The 19,635-nt window shown below is 42.4% G+C and overlaps 1 protein-coding gene across 7 annotated transcripts in view; it reads right to left on the bottom strand.

The window, feature by feature from the left end:
- The window catches only part of LOC308122773 (RNA-binding motif, single-stranded-interacting protein 3), a 291,407-nt gene that overhangs the window by 113,239 nt on the left and 158,533 nt on the right, over window positions 1–19,635 (bottom strand). For all 7 annotated transcript variants that reach the window (XM_080484833.1, XM_080484834.1, XM_080484835.1 and 4 more), the window contains one exon: window positions 14,954–15,045. In XM_080484833.1, coding sequence (XP_080340959.1) covers window positions 14,954–15,045 — 92 coding nt within the window. The remainder of the gene's footprint in view (window positions 1–14,953; window positions 15,046–19,635) is intronic.

A 19,635-nucleotide genomic window follows, 5' to 3' on the forward strand; every position in this document is an offset into this window, starting at 1 on the left:
TACAATGATTCAGATTAGTGGGGATACAGCATGAAGACATCACAGTATCAGGAGAAATCTATACGTGTTAATCTGATTCCTCGAAGTCAAGACACCTACCTATGTTTTTGTAAATTGGTTCAATGTCTTGTTCTGTCCCTGTTCTGAGCACACTTGGATCAAATCAAGGGGCAGCGAGTCCTGATAGACAGATATAATGAATGAAATCATCCTTATACATTACCTTCATCTGACAAAGAGACCTTTTATTGATTGATCATTACAGGCCACAGCAGTGCCTCCTTCCAGATAACTTGTCGGGCTGAGTTTTCCCCTTTTTGACAGATATGAGGTGTACGTACCTGGCTACAACGGGAATGCTGACTCCATGCCGTATGCTCGCAGTTGCATTGGTGCTGACTGTAACATAGCTTTGAAAACATGCGTTGCACAAAGCTCTGATTTGTTCTCATGAGGGTTAGCAGAGGCTGAGGAGGCCAACTAGTTTTCTGATGAGAAAACTGATTTAAAAAAAAAAAAAAATGTATCAGACATCAGAGGAAGATGTAAACTTCACTCTCAAAAGATCCTGCACACACGAGGGCAACAGGGAGGGAAAGGAGGCATTAGCAGATCAACTGATGTGCAAATAGCCTCGGGTACATATTTATGTGAGTCTCCAGTCTTATATTTGCTAGATTGAGGCAAAAAGAGTTGATTCTGTTTGACTGCTAACTTCAAAATGAATCTATGAAGAGTGTGTAGCACTCTGCAAATTAGCCCAGGAGACATTTTCTATCTATGTCACATACCAAGCAGCGAGCGGTATGCGCATGGATGCTCCCTCTACTGAGCGGATGGTTTGATGGTAATCACATCCCTGGTTTTCCTCCCGATTCCAGCTTGTCTACCATTCTCAGTTTTAACTTTCTTCAGCTGTCATACTTCTTGGGTAGACGGCAGCCATCTGCTGTGAATCATCCTCGTGCTCTGAGTCAAATGTAAGAACACAGACTCGCAGCCGCGTATACACAGGCGAACGCAAACGATGGCAGCGCACGAATCACAGTAGCTGACAGAAACAAAGATATTCCTGTGAGCTACACATGTTTGACGCACGTGGAAATGTACACTTCCAGGAGAACCCTATAAAGCTTTTCAGAAGTAAAAAAAAAAAAAAAGAAAATATGTGCAAAACAAATTCAAATCTAATATTTTGACATTAAGCACTCAAAAAACTGCTTAAAAATCATATTAACTGTCTAGAACAGATTGAAGAACTTCAAAGGAGCTGCTAAGATCTCAGCGAGAATTTTAAGATGCTATCAAAGAGAAAGGTCACCACCTCGATTGTGCCATACGATAACACCAGGACAGCAGTGCTGAGATAATGCGAAGATAATATCGGTGATGGCAGCAAGATACCCCTCACACACAACACGGCAGCAACACCAAGAAGGCACGAATTATACAGAGATAAGAGAGAAAAAAAAACAAAAAAAACAACGTGTCACAAGCAAAGCACAACAAACCGGCACTCAGGCCGGGCAACACGCCTACAGTAAGTGAAGGAGACAGAACCGCTCCTTTTAAGGGCGGAGCGGAGAGAACCAGAAAACAGTGACAGACATAACAAAGACAAATGGAGATAAGAGGAGAGGCAACGAGAGGGCGACAACACAACAAGTCAGCATGCAGTCGCACAACAGACGTCGCAATGCATGCAGACTAAATATTGACACTTGTGCAAAGACTAATAAAAAAAGTGACACCAGTGAATGCTAAATAAGATGTTAAATAAAGTCCGGAAAAGGAGTATTTGCATGGTAGATGCTTTTTAAACACGGACATTTCAATCAGAACTCAATGGCAACAGTGAAAACTTTAGTAACATAAGTTCTTAAAAAAACAAAAAAAAAACACACACACATTTCACAAGATGAACGAAAAACAAACCAAAAAAAACGTAATGCAGTGGGACTAACAATGTGCTGATGTGCTGTTTTTGATGTAAAAGGAGATGCAATGATCTGAAATCACCTCAGAGGGGGGCTGAGACAACCACGTGCAACACATATACCCCTCTCCTCCCAAGTTCTCCCTCCAAACTGCTGACCATCTCTAAATCCATACGCACCCTTGAGAAAACCCTTCAGGTACCGGCTCCTCCTCTCTACCCCCCTGCAAGCTCTTCCCCTGCAGAGTAACATTTGCAGCGTGTGTGTGTGTGCATGCGTGTGTGTACGTGTGTGTGCGTGCGCGCATCTAAACTATGTGCGTGCTCACCGGGCCCGAGGTCATAAGGGCAAGGGCCCTCCGAGCTTTGATGAACGATGCTGACCTTGAGTTTTCAACCATCCATTACTTTTGAGTAGAGTGACAAATATCAGTGAATAAAATTTGAGGAGAAGAAAAAAACCCAACAATAAATGTGCTTCATGTTGATGGCAAACTCCATTGTCTATATTATCACCTCCGGTCGCCATGTCCACATACAAAGAGTCGTGGGAGCAGAGGAAGTGAGATAAGAAAGATGAAAAGGGACGTGTTACGATGGCCTTCCTCCTGCTCATTAGGCAGAATGAGCCACTGTGCTGGTGTCAAAGAGCTGGTTCATCAACTCCAGCCCTTGTCTGCTCTGCCTGGACTCGCAGCTCCCTCCATACTCCTGACCTCTCACATATGATTGAAGCCACTGGAAATGGAAACAGTCAGTGTAATTTCACATGACATGTCCATAGAATTCATTAAATGGAGAGGGAGAAGGGGGCGGAGGAAGCAAGAGATAAAGGAAGTTGTGGCTGACGGCTGAAGAGAAACAAGCAGGTTGTCTGCGAGTGCTCAACAGATGCAACAATTCACAATTAGGGGAATCAAAAGGCATCTAACAGTAAAACAAAAGTGTGTTGATCAACTTAATATATCTGGGAAACAAATATACAAGGAGGCTGTTTTTCCTTTCGTCTATAAGCAAGAGAAGCACAGTTACAGCTGACCAAATGAAGTGAAAATTATTACTTATACGGGCAATAATTAACTATTTTGCATGAGGCCAAACCACCAGTGAATATGTAGGGTGACTAAGCATGATGTGTAAGTGTGTGAGTGGATGTAGGCAGGAGCTTAAAGTTAGCATACGGATTAGTGGAGCTGCAGTAGGCGTAAAACATTAATCAAATTACATTTTCTGGTAAATTAAAGATGAATTTAAAGCCTGTGTTTTAATATATTCACTGGGGGACATTTAGTAAGTACTGATGGATTTGCATAATCTCAAACTTTTTCATCTTTGTTTCCTTTAGTTCAGGCACCAATTCAACACTCAAAGGTTATTTTTTTTTTCATGAAAACTTGCACAGTCTTTGCATGGTAGATAAATACACAGAGCATACAATTATTTCATATCATCGGAAATCACTGTAGCAACCGATGTTGTAGTGTATTCACAGTGATGTTGTAGAGCCTATAAATCTGTAAGATCATGTAAAACCCCTCATGATTCATACGCTCATACTCACTTTCAAAATCCGTGCAAAACAACGAACGCAGCACATTCTGATGTTTCTTAAAAAAAGGTTTGTGTGTAAGAAAGAGCTTTATTTTCCTCATCTGCAGTCCCTTGCAATGGGCAACTGGTGCTTAGAGGTTTCACCACGTTTAATAATTGTAAGTTACAAAACAATGCTTTGTTTAACTAGTGGGAACGGAGCTCAAAAAAAGCAAACAAATAAAAAATTTAACTTTGTGCTTACAACTGAAGGTGGTATTGAGGTTTACCACAGACGCCTTCTGTTCTTGAAGGATTACATTTTTCCCCGATATTCAGTATTGTTCAGGTTGGAGAGCAAAAGCATGAAGGGATAAGATGGACAATGCAGAGCTGGTGCTATATGTGAAGGACTGGGGTGGCTGGCATTGAAGAATCTAATCCCTGAGTTAATTGGTATGACTGATGAAGACAAATTGAAGTGGGTCAGCTGAATCAGAGAAGAGAGGCGTGAGGATGAGAGGGCCTGCAGTGGCGTCTTGAATACAGGAAGCACAAACACAAAACCACGGTGAAATGTACATGCGGCCGTGATTATATGTTTAGGAAATAGAAATGTAGTCAAACCCTATTTAGATCTACCTTACTGTGGGGAAATGATGCTGCTATTGGTTCAAAATGCCTCAAACATTCTTGGTAAAAGCTTCCCTCAACACTGAAGCTGCACCATTGATTTTCCAATTTTCGCATCTATTCACAGGTTGTCTTCTCAGGGCCAGCCGAGTAAATGAATGCAAAGCGCTTCACCTGGTCTATGTGTGTCAGTGTTGAGTGTTGAAGCCCAGTCCTTTGAACGCCGTCTCTGCGGGCCGCGCTAATTGAGCCGGATCAATTCGCAGAGACAGCGAGCAGGTTGGCACAGTTGCCACATCAAAGAGATTCAAATAACTGCACATTGTGGCCATTAAAAAAAAGAAGCCATATTTATGTTTGCTTCAAAGCAAGTATGGCATCATTGAACATACTGAGGACTCAGGCCATCAATGTTCTTTTTCAAGCCTGCAATTTAGGCACAAGGCTATTTCAGAGCAATTTAGCAAGATAATGGGTGGTATTCACAAATACATAAATACAACTACTCCAAACTGCTTTAATTAGATCCATTTTAGCAGCAAGTCAAAGTAGCTCACACATTCACAAAGAAACCAATAAAAGAAGGTTCGTTTCTGAAAGATCGAGTCGGAATTACTACAATTCTTTTGTAGAATACACTGTATGTCTGTTTAGGAAACACTAACATGATTTGGTAGAGAGACAAATATGAATCATTAACTTCAAAAAGCTGCAGGCTGCTTAAACATGATAAATCATGAAATCTGCTTCGCATCCGGTACAGAGTGGAAGTGTTTTGAGGTGGTGTCATCCTCCTCCTTGCGCACATGTGATCCAGACGTGGTCAGGATGTTTCCTGCTGCATTGCACAACTGACCAAATGAATCCTGGTCTTAGGTCAGCGGTGTAATATATGAGTGATTCAACAATCACACACCGTCTGAAAGGAGTTTTGTCAGAACATTATCAGGAGCTGAAGTTCTGCCTACAACTTTTGGTGTTATTATTTCGGGTTAGTGTGTGTTAAATAGCCTTCATATCCTGCTGTGGCTCCAAAGTGACCTGGTGTTGATTCATGCACATGGTAGTGTTAATGTCATGATTTCCAGGAGCAGACAGAATCTGTTTTTTCGACTCTCTTTTTTCACGTTTCCAATAGACAACTAATTTGTCACACACAAACAGTTAATTAGTCAAAACAGCACCCTCCGACTTGAAGACAAGCTGTCATTTTCTTTTCAGCGTGGCATATTCACTAACAGGATATAAAGCAAAGTGTGAGTGCGCCTGAGTTCTGGAAGGAAATGATGGATGGCGCTGTGATTGCTTTATGTGAGGTTGAGGCCAAAATGTGGCTATAAATAATTCCAAAAGGTAGATAGAGCAAAATGTTGTTTCAATGCAATTAAACTGTATATTATGTTCACAGTACTCTCGCCTCACAGCGAGAATATCCAAGACTCAGGTTGGCTTTAGGGGCCTTTCTCTGTGGGGTTTGCATGTTTATCCAAGGCAGGCGTGGCTTTAAATCATCCGAAAGTGTGAGTGCGTGTTGTTGTAGCCGCGTTTTTCCTGCGGTGCAAGTCTGCCTTCGCCCCATCTTCACAATGAATAAACTCAACTTATTCACATGAATCCTAACTGCATCGCAACAGGAGCAAAAATGCAGCAGAGAGTCAGTTTAAAGTCCGCAGGTGGCAAAAGTCATGAGTAACATTACAGGCTAACAAGCCAATGAGCGCAGAGTCTGGATCTCCCATTTGGTCTGATTGGTATTCTTGGATGTATGAGGCTGTGGTTCAACATGCAAAGGAGGTGAGTACAACATCCCAGGAACGACTTTGAGTCTGAGTGCACACAGAGGGGGGAAGCAAGTATCAGTCAACACTTACACTAAAGCAACACACAACTCAAAAGAGTTTCTAACAGTATTTATGCTCTCATTAATCCAAACTGCCAGCTAGTTTGTGAACACGTGAAAGCCAGATTGATGGGCGAGTGCATACGTTTTAGTCATACTTCAGTATGTGAGCATATGGCTAATTGTTGCAGGCAAAAATGTGAGTTTGAGCCATTCAAATTGTCAAATATAACAGGAGGAGATACTTGGTCATTCTTCGGAGGCCCCTCCCCTTCGTCTCTTCACGTATCATTTTCTCCCTCACCTCCCTCTGTCTGATAAATCTGTGACTTTGTTCATTAGTGCTGGCCTGTCTGCTGCTATATGGGCTGTCTAAGGTGACATTAAGGGTGGCAGAGCTCACTCTCACCAGCAAGTGCTCTTTCGTTTTTTAATATCTTCCATTTTTAGTCATCCACTTATATTCCTCTTTTCCCCTCGCAATCTTTTAATCTTTTTTTTTTTCCCTTCTTCCCCATCTTTCACTGATTTCTACTTAGTCTCGGCGTCTCTGTATCTCACTTTCTCTCATGCTCGCAGCTCGGCACGTCTCCCCACTGCTCGGTGAAATAATTTACCGCACGCAGCGCTCCCGCGGATGATTGAAGCGTAATTAGACGGCAGAGACAGAGGAAGCCAACAGAGGTGCTTGGGAGCCAGTACTTGTCAGATGGTCCATCTCACTCTCACTGGCTTTGCCCTTCAAAACTATCACTTCTGCAGGACAAACAGCGAGGAGAGGATGTTGCACCGAGCCCCAAACGCTACATTAGAAAGTGGCGGTATATTCTCTTTAATGAGTCACATCATGCCACTGCAGTGCAGATATATATCTGCGGGAATCACCAATCTTCCTTTATTCATGTCACTGTCACTTAAGTTCATAAAGCAAGACTTTAAATCACATTGTAAAAAAAAAAAAATGTTCACAAGCTCATTTAAACTGTCAGACTCTACTATAAACCAGCAGCATCATAAAGCAAACTTAATCCTTTTGATCATGATGATGGTCTATTGGGCGGCTCCCTTTTACAGCGATCGACACGGCAAGTCATTGCAACTCGCAGTGTAGACTCGACTCGTTTTTAAGATTGATGCCTTCCCTGCTGCAACAAGGATTTGAATTTCCGTTAAAGTGGGGGGAGACATAAAATGATGCTGAGTTGCTTCATTGTATGCATATAAAGTGGAGAGGAGAAGAGACACGGGGTTATTTGTGCTAAAAACAGCATTAATTGGGTTAAAAAGTGTCTGAAAGTCTTCCTGTCACCTTGGTGAAGAGTATTAAAGCAACAGGTGCCTGCTTAAGCTACACATCTCTCTAAGAAAGTACTTACGTCGCCTTGATGCTGACAAGCCTCAATCAGATCCTAACATGCTGGCTTTAGATGGGAGGGTGAAAAAAGAAATATATGGGAGAAAATAAGCTGCTGTGAGAGGCTATAATTATCAGGACGCCCCAGTTGATGGCAGCTTCAGAGGGAAAGTGCTGATCACCACACTGACACCATATGCTTTGTGAATAAACACTGAAGTGGAAGTCAGAGGGGAAATGGCATTACATTCAAGGTGGGGCACGTGGAACCGGGAGGTGAGCGATGCTGCTGAGTGAGCACCTGTATCCCCAAAAGTCTGTCCAATTATCCTTCTGTATACACAATACACTGAACTCCCCCTACATTTTCTCCAGTTTTAACCCGTGTGTCCGGGGGGGTGGGGGGGTCTCTACTGGCCAAGCTGCTGTCAGCAACCAACTGTAACGGCACTGTCAGCCGTCCCTTTGATTATCGCCGGGAGGTCACCCTGTGTTGAGACAAACCGCGGGGTCCGGGGTGTCAGCGGAGCTAAGACGTCAGAGGAGTCACCTTTAAAGGATAATAAGAAGACTGCTGACTGACTGCAGACCACCCAGAGGGGGATACGTGCTTTTCACATGAATATAAATGTGATATTGACAGGAAATCTTCCCCAAGAGAGAGAGAAAGGAAAAGACAAGCAGAGGAGACAGAGCAAGAGAAAGGAAGCGGACGCGAGAATACATGAGAGAAGGAAAGAATGAGAGAGAGAGAGAGAGAGAGAGAGAGAGAGAGAGAGAGAGAGAGAGAGAGAGAGAGAGAGAGAGAGCGAGCGAGAGCAGGAGGAGTGAACACTCTGGTTCGCTTCACACCGTTAAACTATCTGAGGCATTTGCCGGTGACTACTGGTTGACGGGCCAGTGTGGGCGTACTACGTTATCATAAACATTTGGGATTCACTTCATGGAGGCACTTTAATGACGCTTTTAGCATAATTTCCCCACTGTAATGTGAAATGAAGGGCAAGCAGCGCCTTCCTGTCTGCCTGTAGCTTCTGTGAACCCTATAAATACTGGCTATTCAAACAAGAGGACTGATAGAGGAGCTCTGCACCACAGGCTCTGCTGCCGCCCTTAAACCAGCGGATCTGTGGAAATACAGCCGCCGCTCAGTGCGACATCCAGCAACCTGAAGGACAGTTCGTTATAAAATATTTTGAAGCAACAGCAGTAGAAACATCCTAATTTTAGAGGGGGGAAATATCATGCCTGTACACGTTTTAAGTCACATATATATTGTAAAACTACAAGTGCTGGATGCTGCCCGTTGGCAGACCCAGCACTGTTGAAAGAAATGCTTCCCAGGTGCTGGCCAATCAAAAGAAAATGGCTTTCAAAGAAAGAACAGAGTTAAAGCAGCTTGTTTTACTCAGAGGGTGAACTAAGGAGCTGCACACAGGGCCCGTATAAAGTGGAAAAAAACATGTTTTATTAACTGTGAATCATGAGAAGCGACCCAACACTATGAACAGAAAATCCTTGTAAATGAGGATAATAGGTCCCCCTCAAACTTTTACCCTCATTTATTAATACTGGGAAATACTTTTATCCAATATGTCAAGAAAATTGAACCTTTCCAACCGTTTGAAGGGTAACCACAAATCTCCAGGCATCTTTATAAGTATCACAGGATTTTCTGGTCGAATCCAAAGTTTGGACTAGTCACTACTACAGAGAAGTAGAGCGCACATTTTTGAACTCCATATGGTGTTTGAGTTGTTTTGCTAATTCTTAGCTGTCCAAAACTGAGAGAAAAAATGAAAAAAATAAAAATAAAAGTACCAAAAGGACAGCTTTGTTTTGGTGCGGGCTGTTATCAGCAGAAGCCGACTGCGGCGAGAATAGGGAGGGATGATTTCCATAAAGACTGGCTGTTGTCTGAAAGCAAGCAGCTGTCAGGCGGAATTACCTCTCCGACACAGACACCACAATCGAGGGCGCCCTTCCCATAATTCAGTCTGATTGGCTCAAGGGGAAAATGGCAGCCTGCGGAGAGTGAGGCGAGCGGCTGGTTGACAGGTTTGCATCTGCGGAGCTAGACGCTGCGTTTACCTGTTATCATTCTGTCTGCTCGACGCGTCAGTTCTCCCGCTTTGGAAAGCTATCTGAGCAAAGTGGCACAGAGAATAGAGTCCATGTAGTGCGGGGAGGCAAATACATGCTTGTAGTCCATTTCAAGCACACGCGTGTGCAGAAGGCAGGAATAAATAGTTCCCTGATCCAACATTGATTACCATTTTGGTCATTATTAGCTTGGATTGTAGATGTCAGCTGTTGCAGCTGTCAATTAAAGAGACCAGATTCTTCAAAAATTTTAAAGTTAATTTAAACAGTGACTGAATACAAAAAAAATGCAGTTTCAAACTTTAAGTTGAAATACTTTTTATGGCCACCATGTTCCGTCACCGACTGCACAGCGCTGGAGTGGTTAGTACTTGCCTCTTAACGAGAGGTTCTCTGGTTTGAGTCCAGGTTGGCCTTTGCTGTCTTTGTGGAGTTTGGCTGTTCTATGTGTGCGTAATTGTGGAATTATCTTGTCTGCTATTAAACTTCAAACTAATCATTCTAGCATTAAATTGTCAAATAAAATTACAACATTGAAATCATGTTAAATGCCATTCAGGACATTCATCATGTAACTAATACTTATTAAAGTGTTGCTTACACATTGCTACAGTATGTAAAAACCCAACAGGGATCTTATGTACTTCCTTTTCCAACATTTTATACTTTCTTAATTTGATGTTGCTTTTGCAGAGATTGGTGAGGATAAAAAAGACGTAGCAGACTCAACTAAAAGAATACATAAACAAATAGAAAACATCTGTGCCATCTACAACCAACTTTAACTAAGTCACACTTTGGTTGGTGATTTGCTTATTTTGTGCGTTAAGAGGCAGACGTGGAGATCAATACCACTGTTGTCTTTACTGAAGCTGTGACAAGACCAAAGACGCAAGAGATAGAAATGACTAACCTGGCAGTTTCTAAAATAAAAAATAAAAAAATAAAAAAAACACTTCACAGCTTCTAATAAACACAACGTCTCCCGCTTATTTACTTGAGCTTAATTTGTAAAGGTATTTATGGACCTCAGATAGAGCCGAGTTGTTTGCCTGTTTATGTTAAGCCGGGCTAATCATCTCCTGGCTCTTGTTCATGAGAGCGGTAACAATCTTCACACACTTCTCTTTGCATCAAGGTGAAAAATCATTTATACAATGTCAAGGCAGGCAAAAATCGAAATCTGTTTATCTACATATACACGGCCAGGCAAGTGCATAAAGAAAAGCACGACTAACCAAAAGTGTATTTTAAAAAGTGTGTGTGCACGCACGCAGGCACGCAGGCACCCGCGCACGCGCGCACACACACACACACACACGCACACACGCACACACGCACACACGCACACGCACACACACCTATGTTAAGTGTTCTTATCTGTGACTTGTGTAGAGGTGAGTGACAGGAAGGGAGGTGCAGGGGGGAAGTGTCCTTTAGGTGTCTTAATTATGGCTCCTCTCCTCCCTCTCGCTGTCACCAACCCCAGGGGAGGGCAAGACAAAAGGAAGGCAATGTTTCATCTCTGCTGCTTTGGTATTTCAAATTCCAAGGGGAGTAAGAGGAGAGAGACGGCAAGCTGTTACATTGGTGGAAATGGAGGAAACCAAGTGACGCTTTGCTTTTTCTTCTCGGTTTCTTGCCTTTTCTTTGCAGCTGTGTTTAAAATACGCCACCTCAATAAAAGCGCTATAATGGCGTTGAGGAAGAAAAAAAAAAAAAAGGTGCAACTTGATTACCGTGACAGTTTTATTTAATGAGCTCAAAGCCTCTGGCTCTGATTTGCTATTCGTTTATTACTTTGTTGTGGAGAGAGATATATATGTGACAAAATGGAGCGGAGGGAGTGCGAGGAAGAGGCTGATCACTCTTACTGTGGAGGTTGTTTGTGGCGTTAGGAGTCGTCTCTGTGATTTACACCTTCCTCAATCCTCACCTGCGTTTTCATTCAGCCCCGCCGGGGGAATACCACTCCGCTCTGACAGGACGCGGGGGTGTCAGAGACACCTTGGCAGGTACGCAGACACAGAGACAACATGCTGTTAATTATTGATGGGAATAAATTGCGCTTATTGGGTGTTTGGCGGGGCAACACATGGTGCATATGAATATAAATGTCTTCATAAATGTGTGCTGAGGAATAAATGATGAAAAAAAATTGCATTAAGCAGAATAAAAAAGGGTCAGGGAGAAGGAAGAGAGGGGGTGGAGGCTTGAGGAGGAGGAGGAGCTGGTAGAGTGATGGTTGTGATACCTGGTAAAGAGACATTAGAGAGATGCACGAATAGTCTATAAAAGCAAACTACTCCTTAATGTCTCTCACAAGTGTAATAAAAGCAGAGAGCCGCAGCACAGAATGCTGGCCTTTCCATTTGTGTGAACAGAACAAGGGAGCATTCAAAAATAAACTAATATACAGAAATGCTAATAGAAAATTATTTTGTGTCTGTGTGTGCGCGCGCACACACACACACACACACACACACACACACACACACACACACACACACACACACACACACACACACACACACACACACACACACACACACACACACACACACACACACACACACACACACACAAACACACACACACACACACACACACACACACACACACACACACACACACACACACACACACACACACAAAATTCTTAAAAAGGTCAGCTCTATTGTTTTGGGACACAAGACCCCACTCATGAAAGTATTGACAGAGGAAAAAGGTTGCAATGCAAACTGTGGTCTTAAAATGAGATGGACAAAGAGCGGGGCTTTTTTATCTGTATTCCGAGAGCCTGCCCTCTTATAAATATTGGAAGAAGGACACTAGTGGGGAGAGGAAACGGCCAAATGGCGCATTTGAGAAATGGCACACCTGAGCACCACACAGAATATCATCTCCTCCTGTCAGATCTCATCCCATTTGATCAAAATAATTGCCGCCTTCATCGTTATCATCAATTCTGTCATCTTCACTTCTGCCATAGCATTTCTCCATCTCATCAGACCTCCTTTGGCTTCAGAGGGGGAGGGAGGGGGCGTGATTTTTTGGATCAGATCAAATGCGTGCCATCTCATCTGTGAAAATCACTCATGGTGCACCCTTATAGTCATCACCATATTTATTGCTTCAATGCTATTGACATTTTCTCCACCTGTTTAGATATTCTGCTACCACCAAATCTTTGACTGGTACAAGAAAAGCCGGGCTTAGTGATGCGGGCATGTCTGTCAAAGACGTCCGGGGAGAGGGGGCCTGCTGTGCTTTTAGCCTATGGTGAGTCTCTGTGCAGTCAGCAGGGACATGAAAAATTTAGAAGATAAAAATGAGAAAAGGACAGCGTGATCATTGGGAGCCTGACCCTGAGGGTTGGCACACAGAAAACAATATCAACGATTTTCCTAAACTGGAAGCGCATTTTATTTGGTCACACAGTCAAATACGGAAGAATCTATCATTAGAACTTGCAAATTCAGTCTCTTTGTTAAAACAAAATGAATTGCTTCATTGCAAAGAAAAAGTATGTTTGAAATGTGCATTTTTAATTCTGTAGTTAATATACACGCCGACTATGTATGTATTTCAGTGATTCATTATCGGAGATCTCAACCACTCTGAGACTCAGATCATGTTGATTCCCTCGTTGACTTTTTATCATCAACATGCATCCAGTAAAGCTGCTTTATAAAGATAGGATAACGGGGTAAAAGCAGCATAATCACTGTGGATGTAACAATATTGTTACTTAAAGCCTTATACCTTGTCAGAGAGAACATGTTTTATAGTGAGTGAATTTATTTATTCAAGTAATTAAGACTTTACAGTTCAAGTGACAGTGTTACTGGATGGAGAGATAACATTTTTTAAATGCTTCGAGAGTTGGAAAGATAGAGCGATAACATTTGCAGCTGTTCTACTTTAAAAGTAACAAATACACTCACATTTCAGTAGCTGAGAAGGTGTTTGTAATTAATAAATCTGAATGCATGAGAAGACAAATTAATTTCTTTATCAGCCTCTTAAGGTAATTACTACTGATATGATACACCCTGATAAGATGAAGCTGCTGCTATTTGTTTGCTGTAGGTCACAGAAAGCACATCAACCCCCCAGTGGGGGGGCTGAAACTGTCAGTCTGTTTGCAAAGGAGGACTTTTTAGAAAACAGTGTGTGTGGGGACAGCAAGGAGGAACGACCATCTCAAGGTTTAACACAACAGAGCTGAAAATTGAGGATTTCATCATCACTAATCACAAACAAAACTGCACCAGTGTCCAGAGTTCGACGCCGGTGCCAATCGTAGCGCAAGGTCAGACTTTAATGGCCCACACCCACTGTCAAAAATATGACAAATTATGTAATGTGTGCACAGTAAAAACCCTTGTTCTCTGCCTCTCATTATATTCTGTTATGAAAATAAAACATAACCTATAATGTTCACCGATGACTAGAACGCAATACAATAAACTGAAGAGACATCATCATATATTAATATACAATTTTTTTATTTGTTAAAATTGTGTTTTCAGGGGCCGGTGGCTATCTTCACATGATTAAATCTCACCATAAGTGAAAAAAAGTTTAGATACTAAATGATCAGATCAGCTACTATATACAGTTTATTTTGTGGCTATGGTATATATTCATGCTCTGGTTAACAAAAGGGACAGTCACAAATGCTACTAAAGACCAATTAAACCAAATCAGATGAAACTTATTTCAATCATTCATCTTAAGATTTAATAATTTAACAGTTCGATAATGAAAAACAAAAATTCCCTGGTTAATTATCGCCCATTAAATGTGAGTGATTGTCAGTTATAAGAGGAAACAATGCAACTAAGATTGTTTTGAAAACTGGTAACAATCTCTTGACGCAATACCAAGATGAGACACAAAACTCTGTGTTTTGATGATGAATTAGATTATTAGCAGACACCATGTGGTTTCTTCTCCGCTACGGCTCTTCATGAGTGTCACTGTCCATCAACGCAACTTCACTGAACAACTCACTCAGGCCCCCTTTGTTCTCCTGAACAGCTCATCTCATCTGCTTTCACTTTAGTAGTGGAATAAGGGCTGCAGCACATCGGCTCGTCAAACTCGACCAGGGAGCGCTCCTGTCATGGAACCCACATGCGCTCCCTCATAGACGCAACAAGAAGCCCAGATCACGACTTGAAACTGGGGACCCACATTTGAACAAGCCTTACGAGACCGTCCACAGAGCGTCACAAAGATAAAACAGACCGACACACTGCCGCAGTCACCTCCCAACTCGTCGTATAACGGTGCTCAAATGCAGTTAACAGCCCACATTCAAGAGTCTTCACATATTAGACTGAGCAAGCTTGTCATTTAATAGAGAGGCACAGTGGAAAATTACTTACTATAAAAATGTGTTTATGGTCAAAACCTGTTTGTAGTGAGAACTATTAGGTGTGTTAAATGTATAATGCTCAATCTCCAGAGGGAGCTGAATGCACAGCGAAGCGCCGATATTAATGCACGGTGCAGTGGAGACGATGACTTAGTTAAAAACCCTCCTTACCTTGGCCATTTGGGCCTGCACCCCGGTGGCTTTGAGAGACGAAACGGCCTTCTGTGCTGCAGCTGGGCTGTCAAAATCCACAAAGCCATAGCCTGGAGAGAGGAAAGGAGAGAGGGCAAGAAGGAGGGAGAGAGAGAGAGAGAGAGAGAGAGAGGGGAAAAAGACGAAGATGTTATTTAAGAAAAAATGAAGCCAGATGACTAACAAGGAGAATGACAGGCACTTGGTAATTGTAGCAGTAATAGGTTGGTAACATGACTACAGAGGCTGCCAGTTCTCATATCTGGTGAGCACTACATTGTTTGATAATTAGCGACACTGACGTTCATAGGGGGATGCTATGCATCTTAATTAGTTGCATGGATGAGCGATTTAGTAATAACAAACCCCGGCACCCTGCCCACCTCCACCATACCTCCACCCACACACACACACACGGACATCACTATTTATGATAGTTTGTGATATAAGGACAGCAATCACATTAATTCCAACAAATGAAAAGTAATTAATGTGATCAGAATGTGCTTTAAAATCACTGATGAAAGAATATTACACAGGTCCACACATATATGCTTGAACAGATTCTTCTGAACGTCACTGTCGACTTGTTCAGCCTTTTGATTTCTGGAGCCGGTGAGGCTGGCTGGCCCACGTCGCGTTCCTCAACACCCGGCATATTAACACAACCCCATTTCACAGCCTCCATAATCCTCTCCCCGGTAACAAATCTCTCAAAGGTTGACAGCGTACCAGAGCTGCTGCCATTTCTCTCTTGCTCTCCAACTCCATCTCTCTTACATACAAATAAAGACACACTATTTCTCACAATTTAGCCGTTCTGTTCATCTTCCTGCCGTCTTCACACACTTTCCCTCCGTCTCTCTCACCTCCTCTTTCTCATATTTTTCCTGACATTAACAAGCACCAGCCCCCATCAGAAAATTCATCAGCGGAGGAAAGCGAGGGGAATGAAATCTCTGGCTGTGATTTATGAGTTATTGTGATCCCGACGTTCTCCGGGATGTATCGGAGACGGGGGTCACGTCTGTGTTAATTAAAATTTGGTGACGGATTAAAAGCAGTCAATGGTGCCCTCTGATCCACTGTTTCAGAAGGAAAGTGTAATTAGAAAAGGATAATGGCTGTGAGATGGGTGGAGGGAGGGAGGGAGGGAGGGAGTCGCCATTGCAGTTAACTTAGGGTCCAATACTCACACATGTTCCAGCGCACGCGCCAACGCGTACTGTAACACCTCGCTTTCACACCAAGCCTGTGTGCAGGTTGGCTTTCTACAAAACAGCGAATGTCTCACTTTCAGAGTCATTTCGAGGTGTGTGTGGCGGTGGAGGGGCGGGGTGAAGGTTGGGGTCATTTTCCCGTCGGATGGCAGCAAAGGAGTGTGGAGTAATGTGAAAATCATAACCTGTGGCGGGAGAGAAATCGAGCGCAAGGACTGATTAATGGCCAGCTGTTAGAGTGAGGCTGGGAGGGGAGGCTCTTTAATTGTGGAAATATGAAGAGCCAGAGCGAAATGTCCAGAATCAACTACAGGCAATAGTTGGAGAAAGTGGATCTATTCTTTAAATGGAAAATGCTATTAAGGACATTTTTTTTTCAAACAGCAAAAGCAAAAGCCATTTTGTTGAATTAAAAAAATTATAAATTGTTTAAAGAAAACCTTGATTAGTAGTAAATGGACATTTGAATGAAGCGACTCGTGTCTGGACATTTCAAACTTCCTCCCACAACCCAAAGAGAAGGATGTTAAACTTGACAGAAATCTCTAAATAGTCTGCAGGGTGTGAGCATGACTGTCTGTCTCTCTCTGTGTTTGCCCCGTGACGGAGGGGGGTACCCTGCCTGGGATCGGGATCGGATCCAGCCCCTCAAATCCTGGCTTGGCAGATATGGAAGATGGATGGATGGATGGACAGATGAATTGGTGGTTTGCGTTTCAGTGACAGCCACACAAACAGACACTTTGGATTATTTTTAGCTGGGATTTGTGATAAATTTCCTGCCACCTACCAAATCCAATAGAGATGAAATGATTACTGGCAGCGGTTAAACTGACACTAGCAGAAATGGTTTCCTGTTACTGGAGCATGAGGAAAACCGTTTTCATGAGACCATAAACCACCAACAACGGGCTGTTTCTCAGAAGTGTCCAACCACCAAAAACTTGTACAGCTTTAATAGGATTTGACAGACAGCATAATACAAATTGTATAATACAAGACTCTGGAAGACAACAGAGATATGCAGGTCTATAAACACCATTACACAAAAATACATTTCCTCCTTTACTCTTTCAATTATGGTGTAAACAAGCATCCATCAGCTCAACAGCCAAAAATCCCTTGTCCCCGTTGCGCTGTGGATCTTTTATTTTTTTTTTGCAGAATCTGGTGAAGGCTCTGATATCACTTTGTACCAAATAAGCCCTTCTATTCATCGATCAGTTTTCTATATCACTTTATCCAGGGTAGGGTCATTGGGTGCTGGAGGCAATCCTGACTGACAAGAGATACAAACAGAGCACTTCCTGGACAGGTCACTCCTTCACATGGCAAACTCAGAGAGACAGACAGTCGTTCACATTCACACATTGATTCTCCTAATAGTCTTTAGACTTTATGAGGGTAATAAATTAACAGTTGCAGGGAATGAAAATCATAGTGACTCCACACAGGAATAACCCCCCAAACTGAGACTCACACCAGTGGATACTCACTGTGAGGTGAGCATGTTACATGGTTTTATTTGCTATTATGAAGCCTTATTTAAAAACGGTGTTGTTTTTTTTAACAGCTTCTGGCTCAACAGGCCAGCAGAGATGTGCTTCTCTTGAACAAGGAGCAGAGCAGCAAACGTCTCGGGTGTGACGTAGGTTCAGGCAATATTCATCTGTAGCTCCCATTACTTGAATCCCAGTTCAAGTAATGCTCCGTTGTAGAAAACAGACAATCTATTGATTACACTGTCCAGTTTTACATGTATCAACATGTTAGAAGCGAGCATTACAGACATATTATCGTCATTGAGTAAACATTAAGATAAATTATTTGATAAAGTGATTGGTTTAGACTGACACTGATGTTTCTGGTTGAATAATGGTAAATGGATTTCACTTATATAGCTCTTTTCAACCGCCTGTGCAGTCCCCAAAGCGCTTTACATTGTTAATCACATTCACCCATTCACACACAAATAGAGGTGGCTGCCATGCGAGGTCCTTCCATTGGGAGCATTTTGAGGTTCAGTGTTATGTTCCAAGGACATTTCGACATGTGGACAGATATTGAGTCGAACCGAACCTTACAATTGAGAGACGACTCACTCTACCAACCAAGCCACAGCGCCCCTGGTGGTTAAAATGAAATGAAACGGTAGAAATATGAGCCGACTATCTCCTCGGTCTTCATCCTTCGGTCCCGCCCAATACAGATGCATCCACATTCTCTTATACCATTTTATTGAGAATCATATCTAGTTGCCCTGAAGACAAAAACATGTGACACACACTAAAATGTATCACTTTACTGCTTGTAAAAATCACCAGTGTAAGGCTTGTTTCTGAAGAAATGTTCCCCTCTGAGCTTTTGTCTGGATTTTGTTTTGTGATTTTCCTCAGTGTTGTGACACAATCTTGAAAAATTATTTTATTGCTCCCATCATCACAAATCAACATCTATTCACAGTCATTATACTGCTTTCAATGCACAAAAGCTTGCCTTTCATAACATAAGAGCAAATTCCCCTCATACCTGCTTTTGTAGATCATATTAGAGAACCACACAAAATGCCAGTGAAAAACCCCTGAATGATGGCTGGTTCTATTTAACCATCAGAATATTCCAATGGTTGATACTTTGAAGCCCCAATTACAAATTTAATATTCATCCCACTGCCACCTGGAGTGCACTTATCAAACTTTTAGCAGGTGGAGGATTTTAGAGAAAGCTGACCTATATTCAGGCTGCACTGAAAGAACGAAGGAGTCAGAGGAAGGTGGAGAATAGGCGAGCAAGGGGAAAAGGTGTGCAGGAAAAGAAGGCTGGCTAAAGAAAGCGGGCTATTCGGGGTCAAACGAACACACTAAAGAAGACAGAATTGACATGTGGTGAGCCTGCAGCAGTAACAGATCGTTTACTTTTCCCTGAGCAGTTATTGTAGCGGATATACGCATAATGATTCTGTAATGTGGGATGTTTGATCTCCAGCCATGGGGTAAAACTGTTTAAGGCTTGTTTTGTTGAAAAGAGAATAATAATTGAGAGATATGGGGGCATTTTAAGGCTCTATTTGCACTTTCATCAGGCAGAATGCCTCCGGAGTTATTTTTTTAGAGAGTCTAACTCTTAATGTGGATGTATGTGTGAACATGTCTGCTTGAATACTAAAGACCTTCAATGGAAGGGAGTCACATTGGCTTAAGCTGTCCTCTGTTAAAACAGAAGTAAAAAGAGGTTTATACATTCAAAATATATAATTATTAAACTGCATTAAAATTTAAAAAGGAGCTTAAAGTTTAGCTGTAATAACTGCAGGCATGACAACCTCATTTCAGGCTTCGCACCTTTTAGCTCCGGCTCAGACTTTGTAGACGGAGAACTACAGATGCCACCTACTCCGTCAAGTGGAGTTCGTCAGAGCCGCGCATGTTTCATAAACATGTG

The sequence above is a fragment of the Lipophrys pholis genome (genome assembly GCF_963383615.2).
Source record: "Lipophrys pholis genome assembly, chromosome: 17".
Classification (NCBI taxonomy): domain Eukaryota; kingdom Metazoa; phylum Chordata; class Actinopteri; order Blenniiformes; family Blenniidae; genus Lipophrys; species Lipophrys pholis.